This window comes from Pyrenophora tritici-repentis, chromosome 2, assembly GCF_003171515.1.
Source record: "Pyrenophora tritici-repentis strain M4 chromosome 2, whole genome shotgun sequence".
In the NCBI taxonomy this organism is placed as follows: Eukaryota; Fungi; Ascomycota; class Dothideomycetes; order Pleosporales; family Pleosporaceae; genus Pyrenophora; species Pyrenophora tritici-repentis.
Genome location: NC_089391.1, coordinates 2,581,837 through 2,599,485, shown reverse-complemented (window position 1 = coordinate 2,599,485; position 17,649 = coordinate 2,581,837). Strand labels below are relative to the sequence as shown.

The 17,649-nt window shown below is 51.5% G+C and overlaps 6 protein-coding genes across 6 annotated transcripts; 3 read left to right on the top strand and 3 right to left on the bottom strand.

Moving 5' to 3' along the window:
- Window positions 1-15: 15 nt before the first annotated feature.
- On the top strand, window positions 16-902 carry PtrM4_064480 (uncharacterized protein; the record flags this gene model as incomplete). The annotated part of the gene is made up of 2 exons (XM_066105663.1): window positions 16-862; window positions 898-902. The coding sequence occupies 2 exons, from the start codon at window positions 16-18 to the stop codon at window positions 900-902; spliced, it is 852 nt and encodes a 283-aa protein (XP_065964290.1).
- Window positions 903-1,789: 887 nt separating this feature from the next.
- On the bottom strand, window positions 1,790-2,660 carry PtrM4_064470 (Frag1 multi-domain protein; the record flags this gene model as incomplete). Its single annotated transcript, XM_001933154.2, has 2 exons — window positions 1,790-2,571; window positions 2,627-2,660. 2 exons carry the CDS (start codon window positions 2,658-2,660, stop codon window positions 1,790-1,792), a joined length of 816 nt encoding a protein of 271 aa, XP_001933189.2.
- Window positions 2,661-4,451: 1,791 nt separating this feature from the next.
- On the bottom strand, window positions 4,452-7,013 carry PtrM4_064460 (Med15 multi-domain protein; the record flags this gene model as incomplete). The annotated part of the gene is made up of 2 exons (XM_066105662.1): window positions 4,452-5,013; window positions 5,125-7,013. The coding sequence occupies 2 exons, from the start codon at window positions 7,011-7,013 to the stop codon at window positions 4,452-4,454; spliced, it is 2,451 nt and encodes an 816-aa protein (XP_065964289.1).
- Window positions 7,014-9,948: 2,935 nt separating this feature from the next.
- Window positions 9,949-12,855, top strand: PtrM4_064450 (uncharacterized protein; the record flags this gene model as incomplete). The annotated part of the gene is made up of 1 exon (XM_001933153.2): window positions 9,949-12,855. The coding sequence occupies one exon, from the start codon at window positions 9,949-9,951 to the stop codon at window positions 12,853-12,855; it is 2,907 nt and encodes a 968-aa protein (XP_001933188.1).
- Window positions 12,856-14,112: 1,257 nt separating this feature from the next.
- On the top strand, window positions 14,113-15,503 carry PtrM4_064440 (LysA, Diaminopimelate decarboxylase; the record flags this gene model as incomplete). Its single annotated transcript, XM_001933152.1, has 2 exons — window positions 14,113-14,389; window positions 14,443-15,503. The coding sequence occupies 2 exons, from the start codon at window positions 14,113-14,115 to the stop codon at window positions 15,501-15,503; spliced, it is 1,338 nt and encodes a 445-aa protein (XP_001933187.1).
- A 1,168-nt stretch (window positions 15,504-16,671) lies between these two features.
- Window positions 16,672-17,397, bottom strand: PtrM4_064430 (IGR domain containing protein; the record flags this gene model as incomplete). The annotated part of the gene is made up of 2 exons (XM_066105661.1): window positions 16,672-16,697; window positions 16,779-17,397. 2 exons carry the CDS (start codon window positions 17,395-17,397, stop codon window positions 16,672-16,674), a joined length of 645 nt encoding a protein of 214 aa, XP_065964288.1.
- Between the last annotated feature and the right edge of the window lie 252 nt (window positions 17,398-17,649).

Below are 17,649 nucleotides of genomic sequence, written 5' to 3'. Positions count from 1 at the left end.
GCGCCATACTTCACCATGGCCGCCCCCAAGCAGGGCGGCTTCAAGATGTCGCTGGGAGCCTTAAAGGCGAAACCAGGTCTAAAAGCATTGCCGGCGCAGAAAGATGTAAAGAAGTCAAAGCTCATGCTCGGAGATGACGAACCCGACGATTCGAACAAGCAGCAAGAGATCATAGGATGGGACGCAGCAGAGGGCGGCGCGCTTGATGCCAACACCAAGAAAGAGAAAGAGCAACCGCGCGTCATCCCAGCTTTACCGAATCGCGATCGGCGCGAAGAAGCGCGGCGGAAACAACTTGCGAAAGCTCCGCATACACAAGCGCAGAAGGGCGACGTCGATGAGAAGCAGATGGAAGGGCTCAAGATTCAGTACGGGCTTACAATTGTAAAGAAGGACGAGACGCAGGATGATGGAGCTGCGGAAGCCCCTGGGCCAGAGCCAATGGAGGTAGACAAGGATGAGCTCACGGAAGAGCAGCGCCTCGAGAAGAAAGCTCTCGATGCGCTAATCAATGGCAAATCGGCCGCTGACGAACTCGTGATTCCAGCCCAGACGGAAGAGGAAGAGTACATCAATGATATTCACAATGCGCCCGATGGGCCTACCCTCGAAGCCTACGAAGCCACACCGATCGAAGGATTCGGCGCCGCGCTACTTCGCGGTATGGGATGGAAAGGCGAAGAAACAACTGGCAATAGTACAAAGTCGAAGGAAGTCAAGCGGCGGCCGGCGCTACTGGGTGTTGGCGCGAAGGCAGACGCTGCGGTGGGCGTTGAGTTGGGAGAATGGGGTGTCAGCAAGGGAAAGGGCAAGAAGATGATGCAAGACTACAATCCAGTCGCGCTACGGAACAAGAAGACTGGTGAGACAATTACAGAGGAGGAGCTAAAGGCAAAGCTTGAGAACCAAAATCTAGTACCAGACAAGAAGCCTTCGAAACGGAAGAGCAAATACAACGATGGTAGTGAAGAAGATGAGCGGAGACGGGAAAGACGGAGAGAGAACCGGGATGATAGGGATCGCGACCGACGCGACGACGACTACGACAGCGAGCGACGACGAGACAAAGACCGTCGGCGAAACAAGGACGATTATCACGAGAGCGACCGCCGGCGAGATAAGCTGAAGGAGCGCGTCCGGGGCGACGACTATGATGGTGAACGTAGGAGGGAGAAGCGAAGAGACCGCAGTCGTAGCCCTGATGATCGGAAGGAGAAGCGGAGAGATCGCTACCGCAGTAGGAGTCGAGGTTCCGATGATCAGAGGAAACGCAGAAGGGATAGGGAATACGACGACGTTGACAGACACGAGAGGAAAAGGCACAGGGATGACAAGTACTACAAATAGGGTGTGTATATAACGGGACGGGTCTTGCAGGGGGATCACTTGGAAACATTAGGGACCGGCACGGGCATAAAAATAGACATGGGTACGAGCATGAGCAATCCTGGACTGGGTTTTAGCGATTTGGCATTGCAATGATGGAATCTGGTAGTGGTTCCATGCTCATGTCGAGGGCAACTGCGAATGTTGGGGCAATATCATTATGCTCGATAGGACTTAAAGATACTCTATAGTCTAATTCAGACAAACGTGTACCTTTTCAATACACACAAGTCATGCATGTTTATGCTGCTTCTTGTCTCCTCCTTCTCGTACACCGTCATCAAATTTAAATATCCTTCCATGCTTCATTATATGCGTACTCTTATACAGTGTTAAACAAAACGCAAGTGGTATAGTTATGTACAGATAGCTCGAATCGACATATACGTACAGAAGAAAAAGATTAGAAGTTCCTGGAGGGGAGGGTAGGGTCCTGAGCTGGCGTTGGGTAGCCGTTTGCAGTATGTGATACGTAGCCGTTGGTGGCTCCGTTGGTGTGTCCAATGCCATTCGTGTAACCGTTGGCCTGTGGTACAGCCATCTGCGAGTTGCCACGGTAATACTGCTGACTATCTGCTGCGCCGTCGCCCATGTGCGATTGAGCGGGCTGGCGACCTTCCTCGAACGCCTGCATTTCGGTCTGCTTGGACTGATGGTTCTTTGTGCGTGTCGCGGGGAGGAAGTCGATGAAGAAGCTAAACACGTACAGGCAGTAAATGAAGGACACGATCCATTCAAGTATAGCGGCAGTGTTGTAGAGGTGTTTCTTGGAGCATACGGCGAAGGATACGGCAAGACAAATCTCGGTGATGATGAAGAATAGCTTGATCCAGAACGAGATTCGAAGAACCGAGTGTTCGCGGTAGTGAATGCCCAGGCGTTGGTATTCCCAGCAGATGAAGATGGCGCTGATAATGTAGGCGATAATAAAGACAGCAAGGAAGATGTTGTGTAGTCGGTTATGGTTCTTGCAATCGAAGATGGTAAGAAGGATCAAACCGGCCGCGCCGATAATGGCGGCGACGGTGGCGCATATAGAGTATATCTTTTGCCAGTGTGAAGTGTTTGGCGCGAGTTTTGCTGAATGTCGCAACCAGCGCTCGGAGATGAAAGCGAAGTCGAAAGTTACAACGGTGACAGCCGACATGGCTATGAACATGGCTTTCAGGTAGTCGGCACCGATATCTTCATGTTATCAGTACACTCGACAAAAGCTCGAGGGTTGAGATATGCGACTCACCAGAGATGTATGGAATCGTCTGCCCTTGACTCATTGTGACATAATGCGGTTTCCCCGTGGTAGCCCAATACACCAACATGGTTATAAGCATGGCAGTCCATACTACAGAGGAGAAGATGGGAATAGCCCAATACGATAGTCCCAGCATCTTGATCGGTTGCGCTCAGGCAAAGCGCAAGGGTTGTGGTGTTTACAGTGACGTCCGAGTGTTGTATGCGCCTACGACGGGAGTCTGCGGATTTAGGCAGGACGGCACGCGATCAGATGCTTGGGATGGCAGGAATAATGGAGAAACAGCGCAAGGCCCGGACGTGGAGCGAGTCACATATATGAGAAGGATCAAACAAGGCAGAGGAGAAAAAAAAGCGCAGTCAAAGTCTCATGGCAGCGGTATTGTGGCTAGGCACGACGATGATGTCACAGTTTGCGTGTAGCGCCTGAGTCTAGCCGGCTTCCACGGAATGCCACCTTGTTCTCGTCGATCGGCTTATCCAGCCAAGGCACAGACTCATCGACTGCGTGTGTGGGAACAATGCCGATCGGCCTCGGAGATGACAATTTGATGATGTGTTGTTGAGGCGATGTAGGTACGGTTGTGGCTTATGCACAAGCCGCGTAGGGATCGTCGATGACAAACACAGGTGAAATCAGTAAAGAAGTCGGTTTCGCTCACAGGACGTCGGAGGTTTCATAATCAACGCTCAGCCACGGGCAAGGTTGCTGCCGCAATGTGCAGAGCAGGCGCGTGATTGTCCGGACCCTACGCGTACAGTGTGAGCATTCGGTGTTACAGCGGGTTCTCCAGCTACCTGTCGTCAGCTTTGCAGCTACCTGCTGTTGATGTTGCGACTTCATCGCCTGGCTTTGCGCGCGAAGCAGGACATAGACATGGAATTATAATGTCGAAGTTTGGATTGTCCAAGTCGAGCGCAGGGTACATGTACGCGATGATGTCGGTGTGGTTGATCTTGGAAGGTTGCGACCTCCGAGGTTCCCACATGGGCAGTATCCACCCACGTGATGCCAGGTCCGCGACGGACACTATAGTAAGTAGGCGGCTCCTGATATCATGTCGTCCAGGATCAGGCTTGTGCCAAGTGCCTTGCCTCGGTTCCGGGCAGCAAACGAACACAGCGCAGCTTCTTGAATCTTCAGTGTTTTATTGACCGTGATCGAGGATAGCATAGGACAAGTCTCCGGCGTCTGGGCCTGGCAGCTTGTCTCGCATCTGCGGCGGTCTGGAGGCTCGGCATGGTCAGCTTGCTTACCTTTGATCCTTGTGCAGCTGATGCGCGAAGGATTTGAGGGTAAATCATCAGGTAGCGCGTACACCATCATTCTCGTACTGTATACAGAGTTTGCATATCATTACCCTCTCTGGCCGCTTCACCTACTTCACCCAATCGTGCGAGTCAAGCTGCTTAGTCGTGCCAAGTGCAGTTATTCGCGCATGCCTTGGCCCGACTTACTTTCATGTACATAGCTATGTATTTGCCAGTCCAAGTAATGCATGATAATCGTGCCACGTGTTTAGGTATAACATGGTTGGTGTTGGAAGGTCTATAGCACTAGTGCTGAAAGGAAATAACGATAACTAGGAATGCATTCTGTTCGGTGATGGTGATTGATTGTCTACGAACATAGCTGCTACGAAGGTATACCTAAGCTCTGCGCAAGGTGGGCCGAAGTCGGGCCGAAGTGTCCAGCAGCCGACGTCTCTACCGATACTCACGATCCGACACTGGAAGTCTTTTCTTTCTGGGTAGCTAGTAACTCTGCTTGTATCGGTAGTGACAGTATGTGTTGATGGTAACTGTGTGTAGCATCAACCATCAAAGCTTGTCGGCCTCTGCACCCATCCCTCTACTCGGACTGTCAGCTTATTGCCGTCAATAAAGCGTTCAAGAGCGCGGTTTGGCGATGCCTTGGTGAAGGCGTCTGCAGGATTGTCTTCACCATTGATCCAGCGGATCTCCGTGATCTCGCGACGCTCATATGATTGGCGCAGCGCCATGATGTCGATCATGAGACGCTTTTCCTTCGTCGTCCCAAGCTTTACTAGGCACTCGTACAAGGAGTACGAGTCTGTACAGATAACCAAGGGAATTGCAGGTAGTCTAAGTCGTTCTGTAACTATCCTCAGCGTGGTTGCAACTGCAATGCCTATGTCAAAGCCGTTGACCATGCCGTAGATCTCTGAGGCCAGTACGCTCCGTGTGATGCGCTTGCATTTTGTAGAGCTGTAGTGGATCACGTTGCCCTGTATTGTGAAGGTGTTGACGTCAATAGACTCGTTGACGAGCATAAGGACAAAGCCTAGCTGTGAGCTGATGGCGCGTCTTGGCGGTATACGTCGTCGCCAGAGATGTGGTGCAAGAACGCCTGATCTGCAAGGCATTGCTCCGTGAAAAAACTGCTGTTCAAGGTATGCTTCCGCGACGTCGTCATCGTCGTCATCCTCGCAGTCTTCCTCCTCTCTCCAGCCTCTCTGATTGTACTGGCTAGTGTGCTCGATCCCTTCGTATTCTGCAAGATGTACGGAGAAGTCCTTGGGGGGCTGTGTACCTGTAAAGTATAGCGTAGAGAAGAACTGTGTACGGGCAGCCTTGCGCTCTTCGTCTGTGTGGTTGGTAGGCCAGCATCCTTCCTTCTGGCAAACAAAGCATTTCTTCCTCCAGCGAGGCTTAAATCCTCGTCCGTTGTCGTCGCGCTGCTCGCCTCCTCGATATGCTCCTCTAGATCCGCCTCTGAATCCTCCTCCACCTCGAGATCTACCTCGGATTCTTCCATTGCCGTTGTATCGGCGATCTAAGTAGTATTGGTCCTCTGTGACCATCTGGGTAGTGTGTTGCCGTGCAAGGTGTGTCTCAACTGCAGAACGTAGGTCTGAGAAGAGTCCTTCACAGATTGTGGCTGGTTTGAACAGTGCCATCTCAAGCTCTGGTACTCCTCGGCAGGCATTGATGACAGTGGTACGTAGGGCATCCTCGCCCTCAAAGTTCTTGCCAAGGGCACGCTGGCATAGCTGCAGCTTGTCAAGCAGGATCTGCAGAACCTCGTGTAGTCCCTTGTCGGGGTTCTCTGTGCGGGTGCGAGCGAAGGTTGTAGTCGTCCAGTCTGTGTAGTAGTGCTGGTGATGGACGTCATGGTCGAAGTGGTTTTTGATTGCCATGTACGCATCAGCAAAGCTGTCATCTCTCTCTACAACCTGTATGTAGAATGTCTCTGCACGTCCGGTAAGGATACGGGGAAACACTGCGTGAAACTGCTCTTCTTGGATATCTACCTGCCAGCAGATGCTGAAGAAGATCTTGATCTTATCGTCTAGGAGATCGTACGCATTCCCTGTATACTTGTTGCTATTGTCCCATAGCTTAGAGAACTGCGTGATCGTATTAGCGTCGAGTCGATCGTTGCGGGACCATCGCGGCGGTAGCGTCTTGTACGGGTCGTATGGTAGTTCGGGTGGTCTGTTAGGGACGCGGTTCGTTGGCTGTTGCGGAAATGGCGTGACTTCGCGATATGCAGTCGCTGGCGGCCGTGTCTGTAGTTGCGCACGCCCTTGTTGCGGCTGCGCGGCCTGCTCCCACAGTTGTCGATGCTGAGGCCCTTCCAGCGTACCGCTCATGTGTAGCGGCTGTTGTGGCTCTATTGTTTGGGAACGGCTCTGGACGCCTTGTCTCACTCTATACTGCTCTTGTTGCTCGCCCTGCGACGGTCGTTGTAATTGCGACGGCTGTGGTACTTGCGGTGGCTGTTGTAATTGCGGCGGTTGTTGTAATTGCGGCGGTTGTTGTACTTGCGGTGGTTGTTGTACAGCTGGATAGACTGTGTGCTGAGTGTCCTGTTGGCGTTTATTGCTCTGCTGGCGCTGGTACGCTTCGGACTGTTGGTCGAATTTCATGGCTCGAAACTCTGCTGGTTCCCATTCAAGAGTATTCTCTATACCTAGAATGTTGTAGAGAGAGTCCGCCACCCTGGCGTGATTGTTGCCAGTGTATACTCCCCGGTGTCGTAGCACACTCTTAAGAGACCTTAGTGTACCACGCTCAACCTTGCTAAATAGCTCCTTCGTCCATCCTTCAAAGTCCCATTTGTAGTCAATGAAGAGGTCATCGTCCCAGGCCATTGACACATTGTAGTCGTGGATAGCTTTAGCGACCCACGTTGTTGCGTGTGTCTCATTTGCGTCCGCCGGTGCGGGTACACCCCAGAGAGCTGTATTGATGACCTTGAGTGCAACTGTGTATGGACAGTTTTCCATAAGTTGTTCCGCGGTAAATTTGGCCCATGGTGAGTCTGAGAGGTGTTCTGATTGCTCATTCTGTAGTTGATTCTGAGCTTCAGCAGAGTCTGCAGAGCTTATTTCGCTTTGGTTATCCGCCATCTTGCTAGCGGGTGTTGACGCGTTGTCGGTGTTGTTGTCTCGCTGGTTGGTCGTGCCAGCGCTTGTTGTTGTACGTGATCGGATCGTCCGGAGACGCTCGTACGGTTGAGTTGTATTGCGTTGCTGACGCGCTCTGTGTTCGCGGATTAAGCTAAACCAGCAGCTGTAGAGGGAGGTTAAGAGTGCTTCGTGTTATCTCTGCCTCGCTCTGTTCTTAGCACAGAATCTTCTCCCGGGAGTATAACGTCGTGCGTCAGGGAGTTCGTCGAAGATGCGGTCTGTCTCTTCTACCTTGCTGTCTGTGATCGCCTTAAGCAATCACTGATCAGTGTTGGAAGGTCTATAGCACTAGTGCTGAAAGGAAATAACGATAACTAGGAATGCATTCTGTTCGGTGATGGTGATTGATTGTCTACGAACATAGCTGCTACGAAGGTATACCTAAGCTCTGCGCAAGGTGGGCCGAAGTCGGGCCGAAGTGTCCAGCAGCCGACGTCTCTACCGATACTCACGATCCGACAGTTGGCAAGCGAGTCGGTCACCCAAAAACACACCAAAAAGCTGAGTTTTGGCAACTCGATATCTCAACAACCACCTAATAGATTTTTCTTAAAATCTTATTGTAAAGCTGCACATACATAAGCATGTAAATTCTATAGTTACAGGGCTATAGCTAACTTGATTGTAGAGTTATTAAGCAGAAACGAAAAATTCCCGCTTTTTTAGCCCCCAAATTTTATATCTCTATATCTAGAGTAGCTAGGGCCCTATAATTATAGAATCTTATAGAGTTATAATCCTAGAGCTCTAGTAAAACCTTTGAGAAAAATCTATTTGGTGGTTGTTGAGATATCGAGTTGCCAAAACTCAGCTTTTTGGTGTATTTTTGGGTGACCGACTCGCTTGCCTGTGTTACGAACCTGTGGGAAGGGGCACGGCGGTTAAGTTAAGGAGCGTCGGCGGGATAGCTGACCCCTCCATATGTGACACGGGAACTTAATCACGTGACCTCCTCGGCTTGGCATGCACGAGGAAAAGTCTTGGCACACCCCTCGTACATACGCCACCGAGGAGTGCTCCTCGCGCGTCAGCCACCGAGGAATCCTCGGACTCCTCTGAGCGAGGACAGCGAGCACCATAGGTATATAGCATTAGGCAATGAGCTCCTATAGCTCATTGTGTTCAACTTCGAAATCTAAGGATTAGTACTTGATTCTCAACTCCCCGTATATTACATCGATCTACCAATCGTGCTATACACCCTCGTGTCCATCGCATCACTCTATCCCCGAGAACCAACCCAAGATCATCTTCGGACGACCTTCACAGCCTGACCGACTCGCTTGCCAACCATGTTAAATACAAGACACCCTTTTAATATCAAGCAACAGCAGTTATATCAATACGTCAATTGGACACAGCACCTTAGTACTTACTTCTATCACAACATGCAGAATTTCCTTCCTATAGCTCTTATCTTACTTGCTCGTACAGTATTAGTTGCATCTCAGCAAGTAAGTATTATATTTAACGCCCCCGGGCTAATATTATAGACAATACATAACCAATAGACTAACCTATAACGAATAGTGGACTTCTTGCTACTGCACGGGCAAGGTTCCGGAAGACGCTGATAGAGTCGCTCTATTTTGTTGTCAACAAGATTCTGATGGAGTTACCTTCCCAAACTTTCCTCACGATGTCAAAGGAAGATGGGACGGGAGGGTCTGCAACTTCGAAGGTCCGGTGACGCTTGAAATCTCGGTGCCTTGTCTCCTAACAAAGAAGTTAACCTTGGCAAGGCTAATTTGTTCAAGGAAAATGATGCTTCTGACGGATTCGCTACATGCTGCAAGGGAAGTAGCTCTGGAACGACTCCAATATGGGGAGGTGCGTGTTTCACGCCGGGCCGCTAGACTCACAAGGCGATGCAGACGTCAAGTGGTAGGTATCACTTCCAGCAAAACTACAGCAATCGAATATCTTGCCAAGGCGTCTATAGATGAGGAATTCCCAATCGTCAATACAATCTGCTTGATGTAATGTAACCAGTCTGTCTCCACAGTGCCAGTGTACCCGTGTCGCATTGTGATGAGTTGTTGATGTCGACATGAAGCGTCAGGTGTTGAGCGGAAATGAGGTACGATTTGAACCAGAGTGGAGTGCCTGGCGTTGTCACGGCGCACAGCCACCTATATAGCATTCATCCATTCATCCACGACGTGCATCGGCACGGCCCCAAGACGGGCTCGGTTAGTTTGTCCGCTGTGGAGATCAGGTGGAATTGCATGAGGAAGCGGGATTTTGGCGGGTTTGACCACATTTGACCAGGCATGCGAAAGTGAGCGAAAGCTGAAAGGGCAGACAAGCGGTAAAAAAACCAGCAGCGGCGCTGGGATGGCGGCGTCGGGCTACAGGCTGGTGCATGCATCCAGACGCGACCACCCCACCTGATTGGCCTTGTCGTCTGTGCGCCGAACCAGTTGATTGGCACGTCAGTTCAATCTACGACGCTGGTCTATCGTCCGGTTTCAAGTCGACGCTCTTTCAGGTTTGTTGCTACTTGGACATGCACTGTCTCCGCCTGCGACACGCAGCCGTCTTAATTGCCATGCTTGCCGTCCATCCATGAATGCCTGTAGTCCGTCACTTAGCCGTGCCCCAACGCCTGTTCTTGCGGGGACATATTCCTTATTCTTCAATACCTTCGCCGCTCTAGGGTACCGTCGAACTCATGTTGATGCTCACATACCAGCCTCCGTATTGATAACGCTGCGCGCTCCTGAAGCTTATAAGGTGAGCAGCCAGCCGAGACTTCGCTCCTCAGCCGCAAGGACAACTGTTCATTTACTTTCTAGTTGTTATAAATCAAATGTCTTTCACTCGATAGTCTTGAGCCTCGTCGCTCTCAGGCACTGTGTTAGCCTTCGCCAACATGGGTAATCAACCTAGCACCGCGAACCACAACAGGCTGTCCAAGCCGAAAACAAACACAAACTCTCCCGTTGGAGCCACCAAGGCCGACTCGCCCGAACCCGTATCGATATACGCCGACCTCAGCACAGAGGGACGCCAGCAGATCAAAGACACGTTGCTTTCGCCTACCACCACCGAGTTCGGGTCCCCTGTCTGGGCGCATAACGACGAGACCGCAGGAGAGTCTACCCATACCCGGGGGCGACCACTGTCGCTCGTCTCAAGGTCCAATTCAAAGGCAAACTCGAGGACACACTCGCGCTCAAACTCGCTGTCTTGCTTCGGAAGTAGACATGGCTCGTCGGTCAAGCTTGGTAGTCTGGCTGACTCCAAGACATCGCTAGCCTCTATTTCACATGTGAACATTGCTGAAGCTATTCGGCTCCTGCAAGAAGTCAAGAAGAACGGCACCCCGGACGACCTCGCCGCTCTCCAAGGCATTCTGGAAGCACCAGATGAGCCTGACATTTCGACAGCAGATCCGGTTCACGACAGACATTCTCCTCAGATTGGAACATCGACTTCGTCTCTTACGCGCCGCCAATCTCTGGTCCAGACACCCGGAGTCGGTACCCGGAATTCTCCAGTTGAAGGACGTCGACGAACGTGGAATTCATGGAAGGCCCCGAAACTTGAAGCTGACGAGGAAGCGAAATGGCGGTCGAGCCACAGGGCTAATTCCCAATTGCAGTCCCAGACAGTTGCGCGTCTGACCAAGGAAGCTCGCGATGAACCAATGCCCAGGGCAGAGACACCGACGGATATAGATTATTCGCATTTGGGAAGCTTGGAGCTTGGGTCTCTTGTAGTTACGAATGGAGCGCCATCTCCCTCATTCAGTGCAAAGGACTCAAGACCCCGTCAGACTGACCCAGACGAGTACTTCGCGTCATCAGAGGAAAATTCTAGTCCCCTTATGATGAAGTCTACACGGCGCCGTGGTCATGCGAAGAGCATGTCGGCCGCACTCCCACAGACCTCTCGACTCTACCAAATGGACACCCCTGACGTACCATTACCATACGATATTCGAAGCGTAACAAATACAGCCATCATCAAGCCTTCCTCGTCGCCAAAGCTAGTCGATTTAGCTGCTTTAAATGAATCGTCTCCAAGATCATTGCGAGTGACGAATATGAGTATTCCAAGCGCCTCGCAATTGGCTCACAGCTACCAGGCGGATATTGCAACCAGCCCTTTTGAGCCATTGGCGGAGAAGTTTCCAACCAATGGAGACAAAGAGTGTGCCTCATATGACGCTTCCTTCCAAACAGCTCCTATATTTCAGGATGCCTTCTTCACGGAACCCGAGCCACTACCCGAGCTCAAGGTTTCAATGCCTTCCTCAAGACTGAGTCTACCAACTCCACAGAAGTCGAAGAAAACATCTGATCAACGACCATCGCCGCGAACGATGGATTCTGGTTACTCGTCCGGTGGCAGTCTGCGCATGAGCGAGCAAGACCAGCTATATTGTCGGTGCAGTGGCACGTCTCAACCCGATGTGACTCCGCAGAAGGGAATGCCCAAGTCGATCCTGAGAAACAAAAGTACAAACTCTTCTCACTCCCCTGCCCCGTCGTCTGCAGAAGAAGAAGACTCGAAAGTGAACCGCAGTCCATCATACCTACAAATTCCGGTACATTCGTCAAGCTCTTCTGCGAGGTCGTCAGCTTCCGATTCTCTGCTTTCGCCCCAAACACCGAGGTCAATCACTTCAGGCTCGTCGTTCGAAAGTACTTCAAGACCACAGAAGAAGCGTATACACCGGAGCCGACCGTCACAGGCGCAGACTTTAGTTGTCCAATCGTGTCAGCCGATTCCAGAAGGAACTATTCCAGAGGTTCCAAATAAGGTCCGAGCCAATTTCGAAAGACGCGTATCGCAATTTCCCGAGGTCGAATGCCTAACACGTACATACCCAACCAAGGATCACGTCGTTGTGGACGATCGTAGTGATATCACCACATTTCCAGTCCTGGACACGATCGAACCGCTTACCGAACTGGAGCCCGAACGTCCAAAAACGGCGCCGAGCCACCCTCGTCGCAAGAGTCTGTCGTTCCTACGCCGAAAATCATCAGTCAGCAAGCATGAAATGGAGAAAGAGGCCGAGAACGATGCTCGTCATGTGATCGACTTCGGTACCAGTGCAATGTCACTTGGTACTTCTCCGTACGATGCAGCAATGTCCCAATCGTCGAAGCCGAGTGTTTCTTCTCCTACTCATCCTCATCAAATGGGGTCTATGCCCCGAGCCAAGTCGATGGTGAATATGGATAGTAAGGCTGCTACGGAGTATGCACGCTTGCACAGCAAAGATCTGGCCTTTGCCGATCAACAAGTATCCCGGCAACGCCGTAAAAGCTGTCACAATATCAAGATCGAAGCTGGTGAGGCCAAGGCTGTGAGACGGCGCCCCCAAGGCTCCGATATTCCACCTGTCCCGTCCATCGACACATCAAGGTTTTCAGTCTCACCCGTTGCCAAACCTAGGTTACAGCCATCCAGGTCAGAGCAGAGAGCCTCTCAAATTGCGAGCAATTACGAGTCACGTCCCCAAACTTTGGCTGTACGCCCTCAGGGTGGGCACCAGCGTCGCAAGTCGACGGGAGAAGTACTGCGTTCGAAGAAAGCAATCGTCAATGTCTCGGCATCACCAAATCCCCAGGCTATGGGGGATATCGCCAGCTGGGGCCGCTTCAGCGGTGGTTTGCAGTACAACTACGAGGGCCGCGGGGCCGGCGTAGGAGGCAGCGCAGGTACGCGACAGCTCCACAGCTACGCATCTGTGAAGTCGCTCCACTATAAGCATCAGTACGGTGTAGACCTGTCTGATGTGCCCATCATGCTACAGCGCGTATAGGTGCGTTGTTGATGTTTGTACACATTCGGCGTTATTTTTCCTTTGTTCTGAGGTCTTGGGCAGCATTGCATCTCATGATTGTTTTAGCATTTTCGCATTTTCGCATCGGCGCATCGATGCATACACGCACACGAACTAAGCATATGGGTACCGGGGCAAGGCGTTTTTCCTGTTTTGAGTACATAGTGCATAGCCTGCATGTTGCAACCGCCGGAAAGCAAGCAGCAACACATAACCACACGGCATTTTACCAAGGGCTGTTTCCCATGTGCCGTGCGCTGTTTGATGTTGGTGGTGTTGATGTTGATGTTTCAACTGTCCATGTCTATAGCCACGTGTATACTATAATTGGGTTGTCGTGCGCGAACCCTCGCGTGCCGATTTGAAGACACCAAACTTTGGAAGCAAATCGCGGGGTTGTCCCGTACGTCAACATGAGCGTCGCGCATGTGTGATGTTGTTCACATACTAGATTATTCATGCTAAAGAAATTAACCACAGTGTGTACGCGTAGAAATGGCTCATTCGGACCAGCCAGGGCGTGCATGCAGATGCGCCCTTTTCTGCAAACTGGTGCTCCGCCTCAGTAGCTGCCCATCGAGCCGATCAGGCACCACTGGAAGTTATGCACGAGCCGCGGTGATGTCAGAATGAAATGCTAGTGGCTACAGGTCCTGGACAGCACAGGGATGCTAGGTTGTCTTCGGTCCAAGACGCAGGACCACAACCGAATGCGCGAAAATTAATCACTCCAGCTCCTCCCCGCCATCGCCTCCCTTCTCTCTCACACTCACCTACTTTTCAACTTCACCGCCTGCCTCCCAGACGTCGCTTTCCTATAAAGCGTCCACGTCTGCCCCCTTGCGACTGCTCAGTCCCACACACCGACAGCCTTTGGTCGCGTCAAAGGCTCCCATCTCAATACGGCTTCGGCCCTGATCTTACTCAACCTTCAAGTTGTATCTGCTCGACCTGCGCCTCACGTTTTCAACAACATCCCCCCTCCGCGTCTTGTCGTCATCTAAGAAGGAACTTGAGCGTCTTTTCTTTTTGTCTCCTACCCAGACCCTTGACCAGCTTGAACTTCAGCTGCCGCATAGGACGCCATCAGCGGTTCTTCCTCTCGCAGAGGAAGCGGCCAGACCTCGCCCAACACCAAGCCTCGGCTTCGCCCCCTTCAAGCCACCTTAACACGGCACCACGTCTCAGCAAGTAAAAAACACAATTACCCAACTCTTGGAATCCACCACCAAGGGCATGGCACCTTCTGCTATCACAACTACTGAAGAGTACCAATACCCGTTGAAAGACATACAGTCGTTCAACAACTATTCAGCTAGTAGTGTTGACAATCATGGCGCCTGCTACTCCAAGCAGTTGATTGGGGACGCTCTCAAGAGCCGTGTCGAGGCTATTGATTCTGATACCTGCAATGTTGGCGAGGAAGATGCCTTCTTCATCGCTGATCTGGGCGAGGTCTACCGCCAGCATCTACGCTGGAAGACGAACCTGAGCCGTGTTAAGCCCCACTATGGTAAGTCTAATGTGCATAGCTGTGTGTAAGAATGAACACTGACACTTCAACAGCCGTCAAGTGCAACCCCGACCCTCAGGTCTTGCGCCTTATGACTGCCTTGGGCCTCGGCTTCGACTGCGCTTCCAAGAACGAGATTGAGACGGTTCTCAACTTGGGTGTTGATCCTTCCCGCATCATCTATGCGCAGCCTTGCAAAACCAAGTCGTACGTGCGATACGCCGCTCAGTCTGGCGTTAAGCAGATGACGTTTGACAACGCAGACGAGCTCTACAAGACGAAGCAGCTCTTTCCCGACGCTGAGCTATACCTGCGCATCCTGACCGATGACTCGGCCAGCTTGTGCCGTCTCAGCCAGAAGTTCGGTGCCTCCCTGGACACCACCGCCGAGCTCTTGGAGCTGGCGAAGAAATTGGAACTCAATGTTGTGGGAGTGGCTTTCCACGTCGGTTCCGGTGCATCCGACCCCAAGGCTTTTATCAAGGCTGTCCAGGACGCCCGGTTCGTCTTCGACCAAGCGGCTGCGCTCGGCTTCAACATGCACACTCTGGACGTGGGCGGTGGTTTCACGGGCGATGTCACTTTCGAACCCATGGCCGCTGTCTTGTCTGCTGCCTTGGACGAATACTTCCCGCCCCACATTCGCGTCATTGGGGAGCCTGGACGTTACTACGTTTCCACGGCCTTTACCCTCGCCTGCCACGTCATTGCTCGCCGCACTGTCAATGATGCTACCCTTGGCACCACTTCGTACATGTTGTACATGAACGACGGTGTATATGGTAACTTTTCGAGCATCATCTTCGATCACCAGCACCCAGTGCCACGTGTGTTGAAGAATGGTAATGACGTCTTGTATGACGTTCGTCGTTCCGGATACGACACGCCGTCTCAGGTCGAGTACTCCATCTGGGGTCCGACTTGCGATGGCATCGACGTCATCTCATCTTCCTGCACCTTCCCCGAACTGCTTGACGTTGGTGACTGGCTCTACTTTGAGGAGATGGGTGCCTACACCAAGTGCTCCGCTACCCGCTTCAACGGCTTTAGCGACAGCCACGACGTCGTGTACGTGTGCAGCGAGGCTGGTGCGGCTGCTCTCATGGGTATGTAAGGAGAGATGAGATGGCAGTGTTGATACGGCGTCCTCGCTTTTGTATAAATGCCAAGATTGCAGAGAAATAGGAAGTATTGTTGTTAAAAGTTTGATAGATGTATAGATGTTTGCTGTTCCTTAATATAACCTATGTGTATTCTTATATGTATGAGAAGCCTGCTCGTGTGACTTGATCACAATTGACATCTAATTACGTCATATATAGCTGTCCAGAATCGAGGGTTGTATCAAGTAGAAGGAAGCTTTCACGTCGGCCATTGAAAGCAAGTCTGTTCCTAAATTGACGGGCAATATCAATGTACGGATTAGGCAGGTCGCCAGCTCGGACGGTTGATTATTCCAAGACTATCGAATCTGTCTCGTCCAATGTCCCAATACGCCGCTAGTGTAGACTAGCGCTAAGCCAACTCGTCGTCAATGGTGAAAAGGCACCCGCGACCCAAACACTCGCTTGCCAACTTGCGACTTCCTTTGTATTTGTTTCACAGAATTGAATGGGCATGCCTGGATAGGTACTCGGCCTCAATGCGAGTAGATCATTTGACTGATCGCTTCCAATCACCTCTCGCTGCCTATTGCTTATCCATCTAGCAAGATAAGACACATTTTATCATTGCGCACTTATGTATGTTTCGCTGTTCTCCTGATTGAGACGAGTGCACCCGTTTTTCTCTCTGCATTCCTCCCTATAGTCCCTCTTCCGGCCAAAGATGACAATGAGGTTGCTTCTCTGTGGCTTAATCAACTACGAGCTAGCGCTTCTTTTACAGATACTTCGCATTAGCTAGCCCGCTTTTTGGAGTGTGGCTTTGATGTGCGATAACTTTGATTTGTCTGAGCCGTTTTGTTTTGTTGGGTTACTATTATTTGGTTCGTTTGATGGAATGAGATTGCTGATTATTGCATAGGCTTTGGTTGCTAGACGGGATAGTTGGGGGTTGAGTCGAAACATGTTGGGTATGTTCTCTCGGGAGTTGAGTGTAGGGAGAGGCCATATCGTCTGTCTGTATGTTCTGTCACGGATTGGAGGCTGCAACAAATCAAGACGTACTTGGGCCCATGGACAGAATGAAGTATGGCTGGTCCCATTGCACAATTGCACTTGATATACCATTCATAATACAAAGAATTGCTACATAATTGCCATGTTCTTACAGTTCCATAACTACCTCGCCTTCTCCTTATTCTCGGCTGCCCTCCTCTTCGCTCTCACCTCTGCCTTCCTCCTCTCACCACCATCTACCTTGTGTCCCCTCTTCACCTCCCAGATACCCTCTTGAAGTCGGATCCTCGCCCTTAGACCTTGGCTTCCCTTGACTGTCTCCACAAAGCTACCCTTGATCGTCTTTGCACCCTTCACAATGACGCCCTGTACTTTGGGTAATGTCTCTACCGGCTCAACTGGTCCCTCAGCACCAGTGGGTATATTGACCACGAGCTTTCTTGTTCCAGGATCATGATCGGCCGTCGCGATTGCGGAGCGAGGACTTATCGTGTTGCCCAGTTGAGGGTTTGGCGGTACTGGCGCCTCGACGACCTTCAGTTCGGCGATTCCATCTGTGACGTGCTTGCAATCCCCACCAATGCCGTATTCCCCGTTCCTGTACTTCTCCCGCCACTGCAGTAAATAGCGTCTAGACCGGGCAGGCTCAACACCAAGCTCCTTCAATTGCGGCGATGTGAGGGTGAAGAGGGCTTCCCAGGACGGTATTTTGGTCGCGTGGGCGGAGAGGCCGCGGCCAATTGCGCTAAGAAAGGCAGTGTGGTCTGGAATGAAGGGTATGGGTTTGGGAACTGGGCGCATGGGAATCGAGTGTTGGAGATTGCGCACGCATGTCTTTGGTATTAATATGGCAGAGGTCGCGTTGAGAAGTGGGCGCCTGAGAATCATGTTGACGGCTACTACGCGCACAATCAGTATTGAAAAAAAAACCCCTAGAGAGGAAGCCAGCTTACTGTAGAATGACCCTCAATGCCAATCGCTGAACCTGCGTCGCCGTCTAAACTGCGGTGTTCCGTGAACTTTTCGGAGGAGCCAAGAAGGACGCCCGTGCACACGAACAGCATCGCAGCCCCACGTCACCCAGGCCGGCCAGCTCCACAGCCTCCCAGCCCAACACCAATTGCAGTAGTAGAGAGTCTC